At 34.2% G+C, this 21376-nt stretch overlaps 1 protein-coding gene across 3 annotated transcripts in view; it reads left to right on the plus strand.

Annotated features, from left to right (window-relative positions):
* The window catches only part of LOC145284498 (cAMP-dependent protein kinase regulatory subunit), a 611528-nt gene that overhangs the window by 469437 nt on the left and 120715 nt on the right, over window positions 1-21376 (plus strand). For all 3 annotated transcript variants that reach the window (XM_080133376.1, XM_080133374.1, XM_080133375.1), the window contains exon 3: window positions 9437-9528. In XM_080133376.1, the coding sequence (XP_079989502.1) occupies window positions 9437-9528 (92 nt within the window). The remainder of the gene's footprint in view (window positions 1-9436; window positions 9529-21376) is intronic.

Consider the following 21376-nt stretch of genomic DNA (forward strand, 5'->3'; position numbering starts at 1 on the left):
ATGGGGGGAGGGGGTCAAATGCTGAACTTAGTCATTTTTTTATGCCTCATTCACTGTGCACTCATGGGGGGGGGGAATGCATGTTTCACTTGCTCTATTTAGTTTTTTTTAACCCGTATTCCATCTGAATTTCAAAGTCACAGGGTATACAAGCTTATTTGAACATGGTACCTTACATAACTTGCCATCTGCATCCTGGGAGTATTAGGATAGGCAGTCATGCCTATTCTGCTCTTTTATGTGCCCCATACTCTAGTAAACTGTCTCGGCTGGAAGACTAAACCTCATGAAATTATGTATTGTTTTGTAGGTTTTGTCTGTGGAATGGCAGAGTCTAGGCCCACTGCTTACAACTGTTATTGATGATAGGGAAGATATACAACCATAAAAAATTGCTCCGTATAAAAGACAGCAATCAATCAGCATCAGGATTACTGACAAAAGGATCAATAATATTGTGGAGAGTGTGCTTGCAAAATGTCAAAAGAAAGTGGACCAATAAAAGACAATGACACTAAATAAAGAGTGAGAGGGATGATCATAAGCTATCCATTCTTGTATAATGCTGGTGCACGTGTTATCGTTTTGTTGACTATCCCAGAACTGTCAGCCTGTGAAATATAATATTGTGGGGCTGCTTCTCGGCTGACTATAACATAGTCGTTTTCAAGTCTAATTTAAATAAGTTCTTGTTGAATCATCCTCTTAAATAATTAAACTCTACCCAAGTTCTACCATTACAGATTATCACAGTGTTATCTCACTGTACACCTAACACTCATTAATACTTATCCTTGAGTGGCCTTTCAGCTTTGATAAACGGCGAATCCCACCTCTTAAAAGAAAAGCCTACATCCAGTTTCCAATGACCACCTTTCATGCTCAATCATGACTATTCTTCATCAAGACTAATAATGGTTTTGATTATTGACGTTTTCTCCGTTCATTCAGTCTGCATATTTTGTTATTCTCATGGGTGTTTCTCCCAGTTTTCATATTATGATGTTTGCACATGACAATGTAAAATTCTAAGGAAAGCAGCCACTTGTACCATACTTCATTACATGAAGACAAAGAATGGATGCAAAGCTACCGTCTGCATTCTCGAGAGAAAAGAGCATTGAAAGAATTCTCTTAAGCAATCTAACTTTTTGAAAATGATATTAACGCATACGCACACACACAAAAATGTAATTTATTTTCAGGTATTTCATTTTCTTAATTTCCCAAACCTGTTTTAATTTACATTAGCTAAAGTTTATAATTTTTTTTATCAAATTAGTTATTTTGATTAGTGGCTGTGTGCACACCTGAATGCATGAATATTATCAAATATAGGCACAATTTATAAATGGGTTTAAAATAATATCATGCATTGAATTATTAATCGATATCTTAATTATTTTATTGTATTGCTGATAAATGTGAAAACCGTTTTGTGGTGTTAATGACCAGAGATATTCAATTAATCAAACAAATCTCTCTCTCTCTCTCTCTCATATATATATATATATATATATATATATATATATATATATATATAATAGCACTAGCGCCCATACTTACAAAACTGTTTAAACGTTGTCTTAAGGAGAATAGTTTCCCATCTCCCTGGAAAATCTCATCAGTATGCCCTGTATTTAAGAATTCAGGTGATCGCTCATCCCCCTCTCAGTACAGGCCAATAAGTCTCCTGTGCGTCATGAGTAAGTTGCTAGAATCTGTGTTAAATACAGAAGTAATCAACCATCTCAACAAAAATAACCTTCTTAGTGACACTCAATATGGTTTCTGTTCTGCTAGATCTACAGCAGATGTCCTTACAGTTATATCGCATAGGATTAGCAAATCTCTCGACGGTGGCAATCTTTCTAGGGCAATTGCTCTTGACATATCTAAAGCCTTTGATAGGGTATGGCATAAAGGTTTACTTCATAAGATCGCTAGCTATGGTATAGCTGGAAAAGTCTTCTCAATTATTAAATCATTTCTTTCTGATAGGTTCATAAGAGTAGTAGTTGAGGGGCAAAAATCAGAAGCTCACAGTATTAATGCCGGTGTCCCTCAGGGATCCATCCTGGGCCCAACTCTTTTCCTGATCTACATTAATGATCTTCCAAATCATATCCTTACATCATTTGTAGACATTTATGCTGACGACACTACCATTTATGGTACCACATCTAAGACAGTAAACGACCAAGTTCTCTCCAATTCTCTCTCCTCTGATCTTGAGCACGTAGTACAATGGGGAAAGGAGTGGCTGGTTACTTTTAATGCATCTAAAACCAAGCTTCTCTCTTTACATCATCAACATTCTAATTCACATTTGTCATCAATTGAAATGAATGGCTCTCGTCTTCAGGAGGCCTCAAGTTTTGACAAGCTTCTGGGCTTGACCATTACTCCTGATCTTAAATGGAACACGTATATCAAATCTGTTGCCAAGGCCGCTGGAAAAATGGTGGGATCTTTCTATCGATCCAGTAGATATCTCACTGCTGATGCTATTCTCTATCTATATAAGAGCCAGGTACGTCCAAGGATGGAATACTGTTGCCACATCTGGGCAGGAGCTGCTAGAAAGGACTTGTCCTGCCTTGATAGAGTTCAAAATAGACTTCGTAGCCTCGTAGGAGATGTCCTTTTCTCCTCCTTGCAACCTCTATCTCACAGAAGAGATGTTGCGAGTTTGTCTCTGATGTATCGTTATTTTCATGGAAAGTATTCAACTGAGCTTCAATCTATGGTCCCCCCTCGCCAAACTTTCACAAGAAACACTCGTCTAGCTGTAAACACTATCAATAATTTCCCCCACTCTTTATCTGTGCCTAAACCTAAACGTAGATTCCATGAACAAAGCTTCTTTCTTAGAACTGCACGCCTGTGGAATTGTGTTCCGTTTTCCTGCTTTCCGGCTGACTACAATATGGTTGTGTTCAAGTCTAAAGTAAATAAGTTCTTGATGAGCCGTTCTATATAAGCTATTAAATTTACCAAATTTTCATTACTAATGATTACTATATTGACCAATTTCTACTGTACACTCTTTAACCCTTATCCTTGAGTGGCCTCTGGGCCTTGATAATGTGGTGATGCCTTTGTAAAAAAAAAAAAGCACTTCACTGGAAATGAACACTTCTAGTAAAGCAGTATAAGAAAAAAGTATTTATATCTCTAATTAATTAAAAAGAACTTAATGTTAATATTTATATTTGAATACTATATATATATATATATATATATATATATATATATATAGGATCAATTTTTCTGGAAGAAATGTACAAGTAATATATTTTCTACTTTGGAGTGAGCTAACAGGTCTGCCTGACATTGTCTGGGAATGAATAAATATCATTGCCTATTCCTGCTCCGAGGCCTAATCTTTTATATTACAATTTTCGCTCTTTTTAATTTTTATAATTTGCAATTATAATTGGTCCAGGAAGAATAATTTTAAAATCGTTTTATAAAAGTGATTTCTTTGGATTTTTCAAAACATTTTTTCTGGCCCCATGATTCATTAATTTAATTTCTGGTGACTCCAAGTGAATACAGTAAACTTTTTTATTTTAGCATAACCTATTTGTGGTCATACTAAATTGGAATAGATGAGATTTTTAAACGCATTTTTAGTAGTTTATGTGTACGCCACTGAGACTTGGGCTGTCACTGTTGATGATACAAAGAGGTTTCTGATAAACGACAACGCCGTGGTCACCTGGGTCTTATTGATAATAGGTGCATCTTGGCTTCTCTTGAAAGTTATCCTACGGTGTGGACGATTGAGATGGTTTGAGCATTTGAAGAGTATAGATGACGACCTTTAGCAACACAAAATGTTATTGTTTGATGTCGGAGGTAAATACCACGATCATCCAACGAAGTGATAGCTGGGCACCATTAAGACTAACCTTCATGTTCTAAACATCAGAGCGTCTGGTCAGTGATCGTAATGCCGAACAAGCAATCATCAACACCAGTAGTAACACAGGAAGGCATCCAACCCCAGCAGTTGGGAACAAAAGACGTCAAACCATGAAGTATTATTATTATTATTATTATTATTAGTAGTAGTAGTAGTAGTAGTAGTAGTAGTAGTAGACAGTGTGGAAAGACAACCCTGCATGTATGTATATAAGTACGTAAATAGATTATCATAGGTGCATGTGCTTCAAAATAGGTTCCAAAGTAAGGGTTGTATGTAAGCTATTGAAATGATATACAGTACACTCTCATTGAGCATTATTATCATAATCCTGTATGCTTGACTTCCAGATAAAGATGATGCACTACTGCAAAAGATTGAACTGCCTTGTGTCATACTAGGTTAGTTAGAGTGTCAGATGCTTGAAAAGAAGGTATGTGACCCTTGTGAGTCGAGGAATGAACAGTCGATTCTAATCACAAAACGCATTAGATGAAATTCTGGGTTGTTAGCATAGGTTTACTCTGTTCATCAATTTAGTGAACAAAGTTGGCAAAACATAGCTGTAAGATCATGAATATCATGTGATGCTAATCTGTTCTCCCTCCCATTATTAAAACTTGACGACGGCAAGCAACAAAGTCTGCTTATAATATACACAAGTATTTCACATGGAAATCAAAATCAACAAGATTTTTCCTCTAAGAAATAGTAACTATGAATCAGAATTTTTGAGATAAGGATGAATAATTTGTATTTTTCTCAGATTATTTGAACCACTGTTCTCATCCTGGATGTTATTCTCAGTTTTGTTTTGGATGGTGTAAACTCCGACCTTCTTCAGGTGTATTTTGTTAAACTTAGGAATCTGTGTGGAATTTTGACTGTAAGAATTAGGAGCGTATGGAGTAAGTTCAGAGAACTTCTGCCATTACTAACAAGCAGAATGTTACCACTGTCGAAAAAAGCATATGTGCAAAGTGTGATGATGTATGACAAGTGAGGATTGAGGACATGCGTTGCATGGAGAAAAATGATATGAAAATTATGATGGTTGTGTAATGCAAGTCTTAAAAATGTCTTAGTTCTGATGACCTCAGAAGATTAAATCTGGAGAGTATAGAGAAATATAGAATACTTTAGTGCCATAGCCATGTTGAAAGAATGGATAAGAGTCCTTAGGTCCGTAAATGTAGAACAGTTGAGGTAACAGGTTCAGTTCACAAAGAAAGGCCGAGAAAAGCATGTGAGAAAGTAATACAAATGGACTCAAAGGAAAGAGTGATAACTGATCTAAGACATAGGTTATTTTGCAAGTTTATTTCTTAAAGCTGTCCAACACATGTAAAACGGGCATTAAACCAAATATGATGAGGAAAATGTGCAGATATTTTGAAGAATAAAAAAATTATAGTCTTTTATGGATCTGCATTTTTGGATTCATCAGACTTTTTTACGTGATCTGCATAATGTTTCGGTTGATGTAACCTCCTGCTTTCTTCTTTGGGTGTATCTTGTCTTACTCGAGAATGTTTTTGTTGAACTCAAGAATTTTGATGGATTTTCGAACAGAACCCTTTATTTACTTCATAGGGTTAGCATGCTCTTATTCCATCAGCCGTGACTGGATAGAGGTCCTAAGTAATTCGCAATTTTATTTTTTGGTCGCCCACACTGAGGATTGAACCTTCAGAAGATTATTACTCTTACAATTGATTTTCCAAGTACTCTAACCACTGCGCCACAGGTCCTTATGAATGGTTTTCAAAAATGTATAATGGATGAAAGATGTACTTTTAAAAAAAAAAAAAAAAAAAAAAAATTTTTTTTTTCTTTATTTCAGAATGTCATGACTAGAAAATACAATTGAGAAAAGTAAGACCCCATCCCTGATAAAAATAAAATCTTGTGTATAATTATGTACAGTGCATAGTAAATTTTTGGTATTGAATTAACACCCAAAGTGTTGATTTGCCATAAAACACATTAAACCCAAAGACTAGTCTTTTGGCTTAGGAAGGTGTGTCTATTGATTTATTGATTATTACCAATTTTATTGATCTTTGGTTTTTGTATGGGTAGACATTTTCGTCTAATGCACACATTCTGTGTGAAAGTAATCTGAATATTGCAGTTAAGTGTAGAAATTAATTGCTTTTTTGTGTTCTCAGAAAACAAAATCAATTTGTTATTAAACAAGATCTTTCATTAAATATTTTATTTACAAAGAAATTATGTTTGGAAGTTTTCTCATGTTTCTCACTGTTTATATAACGTGAGTAAACACACGTTTTTACTGAAACAGTGAATCAATCGAATAAGTTTAGTTGTCAAGTTTATGAAGGAAATAAGTTTGTAACTATAGAAGCTTTTTTTCTTTCTTGATTCTCCCGCTTTTGTAGCACTATCCAGCATCTCTACTCTTGCTTTCATCAGAATAAGGCTTTACAACTTCATTTTCTTTTTACAATTTTCTCTATAAAACTCATTTAGTCTGATAGTTTTTTGCAGAGGCGAAACAGGAACATTTCTGTGTAGCTTACTTGCCATAAATATCATTTTATTTATTTTTTTTCTTTTTATTAAAATAAATTTTTTTTTTTGACGTATTACTCCAAACAAGGCATAGGGCCACTTAATCGCGAGGGACTACTATTTGAGACCAGATTTGCAGGGATACTATTTATGGAGTTGGGCTGTGAGATGTCTGTTCACATTACATGTGAATCTCTGCCAGTACAGTCAGGGAAGCCAGGGCCTGTGTCTGAGGCGAAAAAGCTATTCGAGTATAAGGCTTTACTGCATCTAGGGATCTCTACAGTATAGGGGTGGGATTTTGCTGTTTGTCAGGGTTTTCGGGGGTATTATCATCAAGGGGGTACTATTACGCCAGAGCACGTGACATTGAAATACTTGTAAAACAGACACAAGGATGCCATGTTTCAGCGATGGGACAGGAGTTGGAGTTTAGTTGATGGTTCAGGACCTATTAGGTTGGTGACTCTTTTTTGAAGCCTGTCCAGGAGCGAGAGACTTGTGACAGATGCACAAGCCCAGATATGGCAACAATACTCCATGCATGCTAAGCTCTACTTCCATGTGAAGCACTTTCGGAGTATATATTGAAAATATACAGGTTGATTAGAAAAATAACATTTCCGTTTTAAAAAAATCTATTTATTTATGAATCAAATTTTTTTTACAAAAAATTAATATATAAACAGTGTACATAATGTGAGATTTTATTTAAAATTCAATATGTTCACCACAATTCACCATTACTTTTTCAAAGTGCTTGTATCAATTGCTCTCCCTTGAAACTCTTATGGAATGACAGTGTTCATTCACTTTCCTGGAAGATGGTTAGGTCAGCATGGTTCACAGAAATGACCGGCTTAACACCATACGACTTTTTCTTTGGGGTTCATTGAAGCAACAAGTTTATTCTAAGAAGCCAGCTACTTTTAAAAGAACTTGAATGATGACTACAAGAAGTGATTTTCACCATTCCACAAGATCAATTGATGCGATATCCAAGTGTCTTAAGAAAATAAAGGCGAATGGTGTTGGCCATATTAAATTTTATTTAAAATCTTGCATTATGTATGTTCTTGTATTCATTGTTTTTCTAAAAAAATGATTCATAAATTACAGATTTTATAAATATGAAGTGACTTTTCAATCAACCCGTATATAATTTAGTTTAAATGTAATGTTATATCTATCAAACAAAACTCCATTTCAAAACTGAAGAATATTTTAGCATGTATTTTGTGCCATTAAAATATATATAGAAAAAAACCTTAGGAAAAAACAAACGTTGATTAACTCTGCTTTAGTATAATAGATATGTTTAGGTCTTCTCTGTGATAGCTTTTTTTGTTTAGCTGTTTTGTTTGATGGCATATCTGTCCCTTTTACGTTATTTAATGCCGAATCCAGTAATTATGGAAAAAAATCTTTTGCTTAAAATTCTTTATATGTTTGGACATTTATTTAGGATTGAGTTTTAGAGGAAAATTGTTAATTTTGTTTTAGAGAACATGATTGAGTTTGGAAAGGAAAGAAAACAATAACATCAATGTTTGGTGTATTCTCGGTCAAAAAGCCAGTATCTTCAGACAGCCTGATCTAGTAGCACCAGAATCATAGTTGTACTGCAGGAATAGCTGAATAAAGCTCCTGTAATTCCAACTGCATTTTCTCTCCATGGAATTATCCATTACAACCAGTTTTATTCGGCCCACCTTTTCAGGAAATGCTTAAAAGCTAATTTAGAAGATTGATGAGAATTTTAAAGTGCTAAATTATGGTATTGCATGTACCGCGTGTTTTTCGTGAGGTTCATGTAACAAAAATAAAATAATACTACTATTATTGCTCTCATTGACAACAGAAACCTGTAATCATATATAATCATCCTAATTTTTGAATGTGGCAATTTGTGATTTCTCTCCAGAGCTTTCGGCAATTTTAACTCTACTCAAAGTTTATTTTGAGCAAGGAGCATGTTCACGTCTTTGGTGTGTTGAGGTTATTTTGAATGAATATGTTTTGCTGCAAAGTGAATTCCAGTGTTTGGTTATATTGGGACTAGATCAAGGGTCATCAGTGCCAACCAGAGAGGAAGAAAGAAAATCATTATCACATATCGAAAGGCATTCATCTTGAAAACAGCACAGATGTTGTGAGAAGAGCAACAGAGATCAGGAAATCAGTCTGAAAATTATAAAGAATGAAAATTCCTCATCTCCAAAATACAAATATTAGTATATCTGTATTATTTGGATTATTCAAACTATTCTTCTCATTTTGAGTTTTATTCTCACAACCTTTCGGACGATTTAACCTCTGACCTTCCGGTGTATCTTATTGAACTTTGGAATCTGTATGGGATTTTGAACAGACCCTTCATTTAATCCACGGGGGTAGTGTGCTATCATTCTCTCAGCTATAACCGGGTAAAAGTTTTAAATATTTTGCAATTGAATTCTTAATATCGACTGCACTAAGGCTTAGATAAACGGTTCCATCCAAAATTCCATGCAGACTCCCAAATTTAACAGAAAGTTCCACAAGAGACACCTTACATCGACCAAAACATTGCGAGAATAACACAGTGGAACAATATAATCCAAATTATCAATCCTCATCACAAAAATTCAAACATTAGCATATCTATGTAATAAAAACATTTTTTTAAATAAGATACTAGCAACTGTACTTTATAAATATAATCAGGAAAGGATGTTTTTTTTTTAATGTTTTTAAATTATAATTTAATTTATATTTATCAAAATTACATTATAAAGGAGAAATATAAAAACATGCATAAAATTTTGTCTCATTAATAAAGTGACTTGTATTTTACTTTTTCATTTTCAGACAATGTTTAAAAAAAATTCCGATACATATTTACTGAATGCTTTTAAAACCTTATATATTTGTCTTTGTAAAGCTGAAACCTTCTGGAAATACATTTTTATTTTATTTTTATAATTTTAGGTAGTACCAAAAGACTACAAAACAATGGCCGCCCTGTCAAAAGCAATTGCAAAAAATGTCTTGTTCTCCCACCTTGATGACAATGAACGAAGGTATTTTTTTTTTACTTTTTTCTACTTAATTTTTCAATTTTTATGCTAAAAAAGGTGTTTGATTTTATTTTCCACATTTTTAACTTCTTTTAAAAATATATATTTCAGTTATTAAAATTTATATAAGCTATATGACCTATCATATAAAATGTCAACTTTGATAATTTTATTTTTTAGTTATTATTAATCTAATATTAATTGAAATATAGTAGCATAAAATATAACAAATTTTTCCAAATCCTATTTTTAAAAAATACGAAATTATATTAATGTGAATGCATTTCCTTTTTTTATAAAGCAAGATATTTTAATTATTTAATAATAGGTAAAAAAGATGAAAATAATTTTTGATCCTTCGAAATTTGAAAGGAACTTATGTAATAGTTATTTATAATTTTATAACCATTTTATTTCAAATAATTTATTCGCCAAACAATTCTAGAATAATTTAATTTGATTTTTAAACATTCACTCCCACCAAATAGAAAAAGAAAACAAACAAATGGTATAGTTTTTTTTTTTCTTAGTTTTTTTTAAGTAAAAAAAAAAATGTGAAACCAATATGAAGTAAAAAGATACTTGATAAGTAAGCTAGTTTAATATTAATATAAAATGCCAACAGGATTACCTGACATTGCATGAGATTCTAAATTTTGTAAATTACGTAGATTACAGAAAAGAAAAAAAAATCTGTAATTTTTATTTTTAGCAAAACAGACCAATATTTATGATTGACAAAACATTTTTTTACTTATCTTTTGTTATTAAAACTAATTAAGTCAAAGAAATAGGAAAGAATTGGTTTTATTTATTTATTTTTCAAGGAGAAAAAAATAAATAGAAACTATGAGATGTATTAATAAAACAAAACATCAATATAAATTTCTTTTTACAGAATTCTTTTCTATCAATCTGATTTTCACTGTTTGGAATTGATTTATGTACAATTTGCACAAGAATATCTAAGGAAAACAATGTTTAAACCTGGACTAATTTGAAGAATAAACTTTTAATCTTCCAGGGTTGTGTTTCACCAGGTCAGAACTGCAGGGAAAAACAGTTATTGTTGCCATAGTATTGATCTTGGTCGGGTTTAGTATTTTCTAACCTGCACACATCACAAACCGCTAGGGCTCTAGAGTGGTTTTAAGCAAAGTCACAAGAATTGGTTAATCAGTTGCAATTCAACCATTGAAAGTTATTCACTTGTGGACCTGAGGGCTTAAACAATTCCTCCCTGGTGGTTGTTGCCCATGTCCTCAACTGCCCAAAGATATGTTTACGCCACCCAGTCAGAGAGGTAAAAGATATTACGTCGCAAATTCATTTGCTCTATATGAATATGCCTCTATGCAACAAGCTGGATGTTTGAACCATCACTGCAACATGACAAATAGCAGATGCATCAGGTTGCATTCCAGATCTGGTTTCTATTTATTTGGCCACCTCGAAGAATTTTGAAAGTTTTGAAGTGATAACATGACTAGCACTGTTAGCGAATAAGTAAAAATTTGGTCCAAATATTTTTTTGCTGAACGAAGCAAAAGCTTGTTTTTGATGGGGAAAATGTTTTTTAAAGAATGGAAATTATATTGAAAAAAAAAAATAAATAAATAAAGCAAATTTTTTTTTCTTGAATGAAATGAGAATCATTGAATTGCAAATTTTGTATTATTTATTGAATATCCTTTGTAGATATACTAAATAAAAATGATGATAAAACATTACAAGAAAAAAAAAAACTAACTAGTTGTTAATCGATTATAAAAAGTGTGTATTTCTTTATTTTGGCGCCCATTTTTTTTTTTTTTTTTTTTTTCGTCTAAGAATATTTTTTTAAAATGAAATAACCACAAAGTAAACAAATGAATACTTATTAGACAATGATGAAAATTATGGAAATAATATTTCAAGACGGAGAAATGAAGGAGAAACACACCAAAATTATTAATGAAACTTGATAAGAACTGTCTGTGCAACACTGTTCCGCTAGCCTGCTTCTTGGTTGAATACAACATGGTAGCCTTCAAATCCGATGTAAATAAGTTCTTATTGAGCTGCTTCTATAAATAATCAAATTCTACCCAAATTACATCAGTTTCTAAATACACTACCGCCTTACATTCATTAACCTTTATCCTCGAGTGTCCTTCGAGCTTTGATAAGTAGTGACTTTCAAGTACAAAAAAAAACCTCCCCAATACAACGTTCATCAACGTTTGGCCTTTATTTGAAGACTTCCTCGGGATGATTGATTTAAAGAAATAAAATACAAGTACAATATTTGAAAATATATTTGTTATGTGAAATGTCTTTGTTTTTTTTGTTTTTTTCAAATGGAAAAATGACTGTTAGCATTCAAAGTATATATGGCCTGGGCTGAGTGAAATTTTAAAAAATAATATATTAAATAGGAGCAAACAGTTTTTTTTTCAAATCTTTTAACTCAAATTTAATTGGAATTAATAGACATTGTTTAGTGGAATAGAAAGCGGCAAGGATTACTATTATAGATATAGAAAGATGGTGAACTTCAAGTTGGGTTTTATTTTTATATACGTATATATATATATGTGGATAATAAGCTCCTTTATCACATTGTGTCGCTCTCTCTCTCTATTTATATCTATAAAACCAGGCGAACCTTGCATGTTTGTTTCCTTGCTTGTCACTGTGCATAATGGATGACGTCATGAAAGAGAGATTTGTTTTTAATTTATTTTTGTCAATGGAAATTGCTCTGAGGAAGGCATGAAACTACTTGATGTATGGCGGTAAAAAAAGAAATAATATATTACTGCAAGTTCAAAATCTAGCCAACGATAAGCGTTAGATGGATAGATTCAGACCCAGAAAACAGCAATTCTTCTCCCTTTGTCAGAAACATTACTCATTTAATATAACGACTAAAAACAAAATAAGATTGATAGATGTAGGAGGAGGGAATACCTGAATTAAAAAAAAAAAAAAGGAGAGGAGGAAAAAAAAGTGAATGGGAGAGAGTAGATAAAAGCAGATCTTTATTATCAAGAAAGAAAAAAATATGTAATAAATTGTAACTCATGTTACTATCATGGGTGATTTAGTATGTCTTTCTCCCTCCTCCTCCTCCTCCTCCTCCCATGTATATAATGCGCAATAGAAAGAATATGGAAGCAGTGAAGATTGGATGTTTAGTCTGTTTCCAATCTTAAATTTATATAAGATCTATAACTAATATTGATTGGATGTTTAGTCTGTTTCCAATCTTAAATTTATATAAGATCTATAACTAATATTGAGTCATGTGACTATGTATTTATACGTAATTATGTATATATGTCTTACTCATTAGACAAACATGACCATTGCTGAGTGTTAAGAATTTGCAAGACCCGTTTTAAGTTATGCACAATACTACAACTTTTACCAGCAATACCAAGAACGCCAAATACACACAAAGCGCAAAACATCTAGTCTACTGAAACTATATATATAACTGTGTGTGTATATATACAAAAAAAAAAATATATATATATATATATATATATTTATGATTTTCAGAATGTGAGAGATTATATATAATAAATTCCACAGCCAAACAACGTTGCAGCCCACAAGAGCCATGACAGTCAACAAACCGGAAGTCCAAGACTCGAGTCGAATTTATAATATATGCAAGAGGGAGGATAAAGATTAATAATTGTTACTTATGATTCCTAACTAATAATTATTAATCTTTATCCTCAATATGAATATAGCTCTAGGATAAATATACTTATTGAGCTTATTATATATATCTACAGTACTATGGGCAATGTTCTTTTAAAGTATTAATATATTAAATTAAACTTTGCTCATTTAGACTTCCGATCTAAATCCGCCTAGAAAATATAAAATATATATAAGCTTTCTCCTACGATGTCTTGGCAAAAACCAAATGTTCCTCATTTTCAGATGGGCTAACTGTACTCTCTGACACCAATATGAGTATTTTTCATACTGTATGCAAAGGTATGTGCTCGTTTGCCCACTATAAACTTAGCACTTGAATGGATTTCAATTAAAATTCATGTTCAAGGAATGTCATGGGTTATACAAATTTGAGCTTGAAACGTTATGCAACTTGATTGAACTGATTGTATACAATGAATCATCTATAATAAGCATTGTGTTTCAGCATTAAATAACTAAAGAAAAAAAAAGTTAAATTAAAACAAAGTGATTGAAAGAAATGAAGATTTTGTGAAAACTTTCAATTGTTCAGATAATTTAAATTTGTTCGAATACCAAAAATATATTTCAGGGAATCAAGACTTGCTTCTGTTTTATCTCTAGTGAAATCTCTGAATAATAACTCTAGATAATATTAGTTTGTATATTAGAAAAAAAAAAAAAAGAATTTGCTGTATCATTTATTATGCATGTTCAACAGAAAATGGTTTTAGTTTGATGCGTATTGATACATACAGTTGTGTTGCTGGGCAACAGCGACAACTGAATCCACTAATTATGTGTCCTGTTTTTTTTTTTATACTTTCTATATATTTGCACATTCTTGGTTTTTTGTAGCCTTCTCATTTTGCTAATGCTATTAGTATGATTAGATGTAATACTCCCTCCTGTTTGTCTCCAACTGTGAACGTGCTTGTTTCTCTTATCTTTCTGCAAGTTAACATTTCTCCCTTTTGGCAAGAAATAGACAATTTAGATAACTGTTGAAAACTGTTTTAAGTCAAGTTAGAACAGAGTAACTTCCCTTTGGTGGAGTAGGGGGGGTAGTGATTCGGTTGTTCAGAAAGTCATTTTTATTTTATTTATAGTATCACGTGTACTGACATGTGACACAACCGATAAAAGTAATCAATTCGAATTTCTGGATGTTGCAGGGTCAATCCTTACAACAGACAACACTAAGAATAAAATAAAAATTACTTAAGACTTATTCTCGTAAATTTTCTAAAAAAAAAAACAAGGCATATTATTACTTGGACGTAAGGGGCTACTATTTGGGACCATACTTAGAGAAGATCTAGATGTTGCTTTATGTTACATTTAAACTTCTGCATATCAGTACAGTCAGGGAAGCAGGTAGCAAGAAGGGAATTCCAAAGTCTAGCTGTTCGAGAGAAGAAACTATTAGAGTAGAAAGCTTTCTGGCATTTAGGGATCTCAACAATGAAGGGGTATGATTTTCTTGCTAAGCAGATTTGGCAGGGGTATATATGTCGGGATTGCACAAATGCAATGAGTTCAACAGAGCACGCCCCATTAAAATACTTGTGGCTGGCAGATGAGAACAATCTACTCCCATGAATTAAGAAAGAAAATAAGTTTAAAATTCCCTATAGATTACAGAGTTCAACAAGATACACGTGAACGTTACATACACCAAAATGTCGTAAGAATAACACAAGATAAGGATGGTAGTTCAAATTATCTAAAAAAAAAATTTTTAAAATGCAAATTCTGAAACTTCATTTCAAAAGTTCCAAAACATAATGGATTATGGTTGCGACTTTTAGAACTGATTATGCCAAGTTCAAATCCTGTTGAATCTATTGTGATCATTTAAACACTAATACAGTGCGAAAAGGTATGAACCTGCAATTCACACATCCATCCTCAGCTATGGCTTTAGATAGCAACTTTCGTTCAATAAACCATTGTTGTGAAATTAAATAACCCAGGAAGGGTTGAGCTGCCATAACAAAGCCAAACAAACAAACAAACATATATGATTTGTGTGAATCTTTATATTCTGTGACATTTAAGCACTCATTTAACATCCACACAATGTAGATTCGTTTCATTGATTTGGTATATGTTTGCTCTCCTATTCATTAGTTTGATGTGATACATATACCAGTGTATCAGCATGTTGATCCAGCCATGGATGCAACTTATCATATGCAACATTAATAATCACCTCGCTATAAAAACAAACATATTCAAATTTAATTTGATGTACAGGTAACAGCAAAAGAAAAACACAATTGACTTATCTTCAATCATGCCATATCTATCAATTATATATTTGCGTTCCTACTGCGTTGTAAATGAGCCTCTTGTTTCAAGTGATGGCATAAATCCAATAATATATTATGACTTTCTGACAGCAATACTTTATTGATTGGACACTTTTCGATGATAAACAGAAAATCAGTTTCTAATTTGATTATTGGATTTAATATGAAGCAGATATTTCTTTTATAAATACACATGTAATTGCAATATGTTCAAGCAGTATATACTGGTTGACTCGTCAAAAAATGCCAACCATGGAATGGTTAATAAAATGCAGGACCTTTTCTGCAATTCAACCATACTAGATTTTTTAGCCCATTAAAAAGAAGCAAAAGTGACAGACCATTGACATGGATGCTTTATGCTAAATTGATGATTGAATATGTTTAAATTTGTGCTCATTTTTGTATTAAATACTAATCCCTATTAATTCCTAACTATATGTCAAAGAGATAGCATAGTAATGAAATTTTGGTGTATGTTCTTCTAACGAGGAGGGGGGGGCGTTCTTTTACCGTTCCCATATAATCTCTTATCTATTTATGAGATAAATGTCTGTATTTCTTTTATCAAGCCGTATTTATCAAGGTCGTGACCGTTTAGTTAAATGTCTCTTAGTGTGTAGATGTGTGGATTACATATAGCACAAATACATACAATAATACATGATGCAAAGACATACCTGACTCTGCTTAGCTGTGGAGGACTCTTCATCGATCATCTTGGGAGTTGATTCTGCCAACCGAAGACAAACACATGCCAAACGAACACAAGACGACGATTTTTTTTTAATATATATATATATATATATATATATATATATATATATATATATTTATTCCACACCACAGATATTATCTTAGCAGACTAGAGTGGACTGGCGATCTTGACATATGGACCCCCCCCCCCGCCACCTTCTCACATCTTGTCTTTTTCGTGTCTTGGGACCAACTCAACTAAAATTAACTAAATTTCTCAAAACCGGGACCCCCTGATACGTCAGATCCTTCCCCTATCTACCTAGCTTCGGTGCAGCCGACCGGGCCATTCAGTTTAATATATGTCACAACATTGACCCTTTAACCCTTTTCCACTTGCAGTGCTCACTGAACTATCATTTCCCATAATTCAACTATTATCATTCTGTCAGCTAGAAAAAAATGGATATTAGATAAACAGATAGATAACTCGATTCTGAATAATTATTTTCTAACCGGCGTTGCCTGGCGATCACATAACACCATAATACTTTGTTTGCTGCATCTTATAATAAAAGTCCATACAAAATTTCAATAAGATCAGCTCATTAGTTTCTGAGCAAAAGTGGAATAGACAGACTATGAGGGGCGTGCAATAAGTAATGCCCCTGACCCACTTCCAGTTGTCTGATCTAGCTGAAATTTTGCATGTGCAATGATTTATATCTCTATGGGTTATGTGGCAAATTACAGCTCTAAACTAATTGTGGTTTCTGTTTTACAGGTGTTTGAACCGAGTCAGGTGTGAAATGGAGCCTTTTGAATGTCGAGCAGTGATCTGGTTTTTGTAGTTGAAAGGACGCACACCACAGGAGACTTGATGAAATGAAAGAAACTTATGGTGATAATGCCCCATCATATGACCTTGTAAAACGCTAGCATCGTGAATTCAAACATGGCCGGAAGTCTGTAGAAACAGCTCCCAGACCTGATCTCTCTCCCCCCCCCCCCGTTCTGCCATTGATGAGGCATCTGTCCGTCAAGTTGAGGCTGCCATTTTGGCAGATTGGCGCATTACTATTCGCCAAATAGCCCAAGGTGTCAAGATTAGTACAGGGTCTGTGGAAACTATCATTCATGACCAAATGCATAATGTGTCTGATAGATGGATTCCCAGGTTGCTCACACCATTCCAGAAGCGAGAACACGTTGAGTGCTCGAGGATGAATTTGGAGATGTGGCAAGAAGATGAGTCATTCAAAGGACTGATTACACAGGATGAAACCTGGGTCCATCACTATGATCTAGCGACCAAAGCCCAGTCAATGCAGTGGAAGCACTTAGACTCACCACCTCCAAAGAAGGCAAAGGTGCAGCCCTCCGCTGGCAAGGTCATGCTCACAGTCTTCTGGGACCAGGACGGAGTAGTGATGACAGATTTCCTGGCAAAGCATACCACAATTACAGGAGCCTATTATGCTTCACTTTTGAGGAAATTAAGGGAAGCTATCAAAATCAAGAGGTGGGGCAAGATCAGCAAAGGTACCCTCCTCCTGCAGGACAACGCTCCAGTTCACAACTCTCATGTTGCCAGATTAGAAGCACGGGCATGTGGTTATGAAATCCTCCCCCATCCTCCCTATTCTCCTGATCTTGCACCCTCTGACTTCCACCTCTTCCCAGCCATGAAGTTGTTTTTGAAAGGAAAGCGTTTCCCAGATGATGCAGCCTTGATTTCTGAAGTCACGTCGTGGTTGGAGGACCAACCTGGGGTGTTCTACAAAAACGGTCTCGAGAGCTGCATCAAACGATAGGAGAAATGCATAACTCTGGGTGGTTACTATGTAGAGAAAGACTAATAGCTGTGTCAAGTTTCGTTGCTCTACTGCTATGGGAAATGGGTCAGGGGCATTACTTATTGCATACCCCTCATAAAAAATATCATCTAGATTGGATACAAATAAATGTTGGCCTATGCCTGACTTATTCACCAAGTTTCAGTCATGAATATCCAACAGTTTTTGTTTTGTCGTTGTTCAGTGATATGGAGGGCTGTTACTTTGGTAATTGTCTCATCAGAGGTGTGATTCTGAATTGATTTCACTTACCTGACAATATCTGCTTCCTTCAATTGTTATCTGTCAGTTCTCAAAATAATCATAAAACTATCATCTACTAAAAAAGACGATTACAACCAAATTTTAATTTGTATCAAATGTTAGCCAGATAACTCTGACTCTAAGATCTGAGTACAGAGGAAAGATTAAGCCTTATGAGGCCATAGTGCACTGTGACTCTTGATCAATACACCAACCATGATAAAATGATTCTTTCTTTTTTTTTGTTTTTTTACTTATGTTCGCCCCTAACAAGACATATCGCCAGTTAGACGTAAAGGGCTATTATTTGGGACCATGCCTAGGAAAGATTAACAAGATGTTGGTTTAGGTTACATTTAAACTTCTGCATATCAGTACAGTCAGGGAAGCAGGTAGCAGGAAGGGAATTCCAGTCTAGCTGTTTAAGGGAAGAAACTATTAGAGTAGAAAGCTTTCTGGCATTTAGGGACTTCAACCGTGAAGGGATGAGATTTTGTTAAGTGGGTTTGTTGGGGATCTGTATATCGAGGGGGCACAAGTGCAACTAGTTCATCAGAACACATTCCACAGAGCACTGTTGTAAAACAGGCACAAAGATGCAACATTGCGGCGATGGGACAGGGGTTGGACCTTAGTTGACAAAGTGGGATCTATTAGATTGAAAACTCATTTTTTGGACCCTATCTGAGAGGGTAGTGCTGGATGCATCAGCCCAGATGTGCCAACAATACTCCATGCATGGTGGCCTTGTAGAGGTACACGATACTCTCAGGTGTAAGTAGTCTTCTAGCTCAAAAGAGGGAACACCTTCTTTGCAGCAACCTTCACAGTGTCCTCATATTGCCTGTGAATGTTATCAGCCATGGAGCGATTGTTTGATATTCATTCATGATTGTCGAGTGACTTTGTCTACATCCATGTTTCAATCAGGCCTCAGTCACCATCTGTTCCTTTTCATAATGAAGGCTTCAAGCCATATTGGTAAATTTAACTTTTTTTTTTTTTTCAAGGAAGTCACCACTTATCAAGGGCCAAAGGCCACTAGAAGGGTTAAAAAGTGCAAGGTGATCACTAAAACAACAGCATAATGATCGCTTTTGGTGGAAATTGGGTAGAATTTGATCATTTTAGGGAGGCAGAACATTAAGAACTTGTTTACATTGGACTTTAAAACAATCATGTTGTAGTAAGCTGGGAAGCAGGCTAGAAGAACAACTTAAATATCCTGTGATTTGATTCAGAATTACTTAATGTATAGCTCCACTTTTGACTCCTACTTGTGACGTTAATTCAGATGAAAGAAAGAAGAGTACTGCCTTGTCTCGTATCTTTTGAAGTTTTCTAGTCTTGTATATCCATTATCGTTTATGTCATGCGATAGCCAATACATCTCACTCCTGTCTTTTCATTTGCATCAATTCTTCTACAATCCGAATTCTATTGTTGACATCTGTCAAAACAATACCTTTGCATCTCTGTACAGATGCTACAGATATGATTGTTTTAAGTCAAACTGTTTGTAAATGTTGAATTGCTAAAACTTAGTTGTGGCATCCATATTTACCACTTTTTATATGTGTATGAGAATTGATTTGATTAAAAGGTTGTTGGCAAATGTGATGCTTGTGCATATTCACTTTGTATTGCATGCTCTCAAGAAATGTAAGAATCCATTTCTTTCTATTTCGATTCTTCGGACTATTGTTCTCATCTTGAGTGCCATGTTCACAATGTTTCGGTCTATGTAACCTCCAACCTTCTTCAGGTGTATCTTGTTGAACTAGGGAATGTTTCTGTCAAATTCGTGGCACAGTGGTTAGAGTACTTGGAAAAAAATAAATGGTAAAAGTGATATTCTCTTGAAGGTTGAAGGTTCAATTCTCAGTGTGGGTGACTGAAAACTACAATTGTGAATTACTTAGGACTTCTATCCAGTCATGGATGGCGGAACAAGAGCGTGCTACCCCTTTGAAGTAAATAAAGGGTTCTATTGAAAATTCTGTCCAAATTCCCGAGTTTGACAGCATACATCTAAAGAAGGTCAGAGGTTACATCAACTGAAATGTGAAAATAACATTCAAGATGAGAATCTAAAAAATCCAAATAATATGAAAAACCAATCCTCATCTCAAACATTCAAGTTGGAGTGTGGGAGAGGCAATTTAGGTGTCAAATGGCGAAATGTCAACATTAGGAAAAATATGTAGAGAATAATGCAGCAGCACTCGTTTATTCCAAGAAATATAACAATAAAATCTAGACGACCATAATTATTAAAACTTTGTTTTTATAATTTTCATTTTTTTTTTCGATAAGGATTGATTTTGATTATTCTAACAAGAAGGTTGTAAAAAGGGCAACTCATCAACTGGCATTTACTCCTGATCTGAAATGGAACATGAACATCAAATCCGTTGCCAAGGTCACTGGAAAAATGAGATCATTCTACCGTTCCAATAGATATTTCACTGCTGATGCAATTTTCTACCTGTATGAGCGAAGTACGTCTAAGGATGGAGTACTGTTGTCACATCTGGGCAGGAATAGCTGCTAGAAGCACCTATTCCTGCCTTGACAGAGTTTAAAATAAATTTTGTAGTCTAGTGGCGGATGCCCTTTTCTCTTCCCTGAACCTTTTCCCCACAGAAGAGACGTTGTGAGCCTGTCTCTGCTTTATCGTTATTTTCATGGTAAGTGCTCATCTGAGCTCCAATCTATGGTCCCCTCTTGCCAAACTTTCATTAAAAACACTCGTCTAGTTGAAACAACTATCAATAATTTCCCCCGCTCTTTGTCTGTGCTTAAACGTAAATTCCATGAACACAGCTTCTTTCTTAGAACTGCACACCTGTGGAACTCTCTTCTGCTTCCCTGTTGACTACAACATGAAGTTCTTGATGAGCTGCCCCCTTAAGTAATCCACGTTATCAAATTTTCACTACTAACGATAACTATTGTACACTCTTTAACCGTTATCCTTGAAGGCTTCCTGGTCTTAATAAGTGGCGACTCCTTTGTAAGAAAAAAAAAAAGTCAGAAGTAAGT

The sequence above is a fragment of the Euprymna scolopes genome, chromosome 9, assembly GCF_053919585.1.
Source record: "Euprymna scolopes isolate OS-2025 chromosome 9, ASM5391958v1, whole genome shotgun sequence".
In the NCBI taxonomy this organism is placed as follows: domain Eukaryota; kingdom Metazoa; phylum Mollusca; class Cephalopoda; order Sepiida; family Sepiolidae; genus Euprymna; species Euprymna scolopes.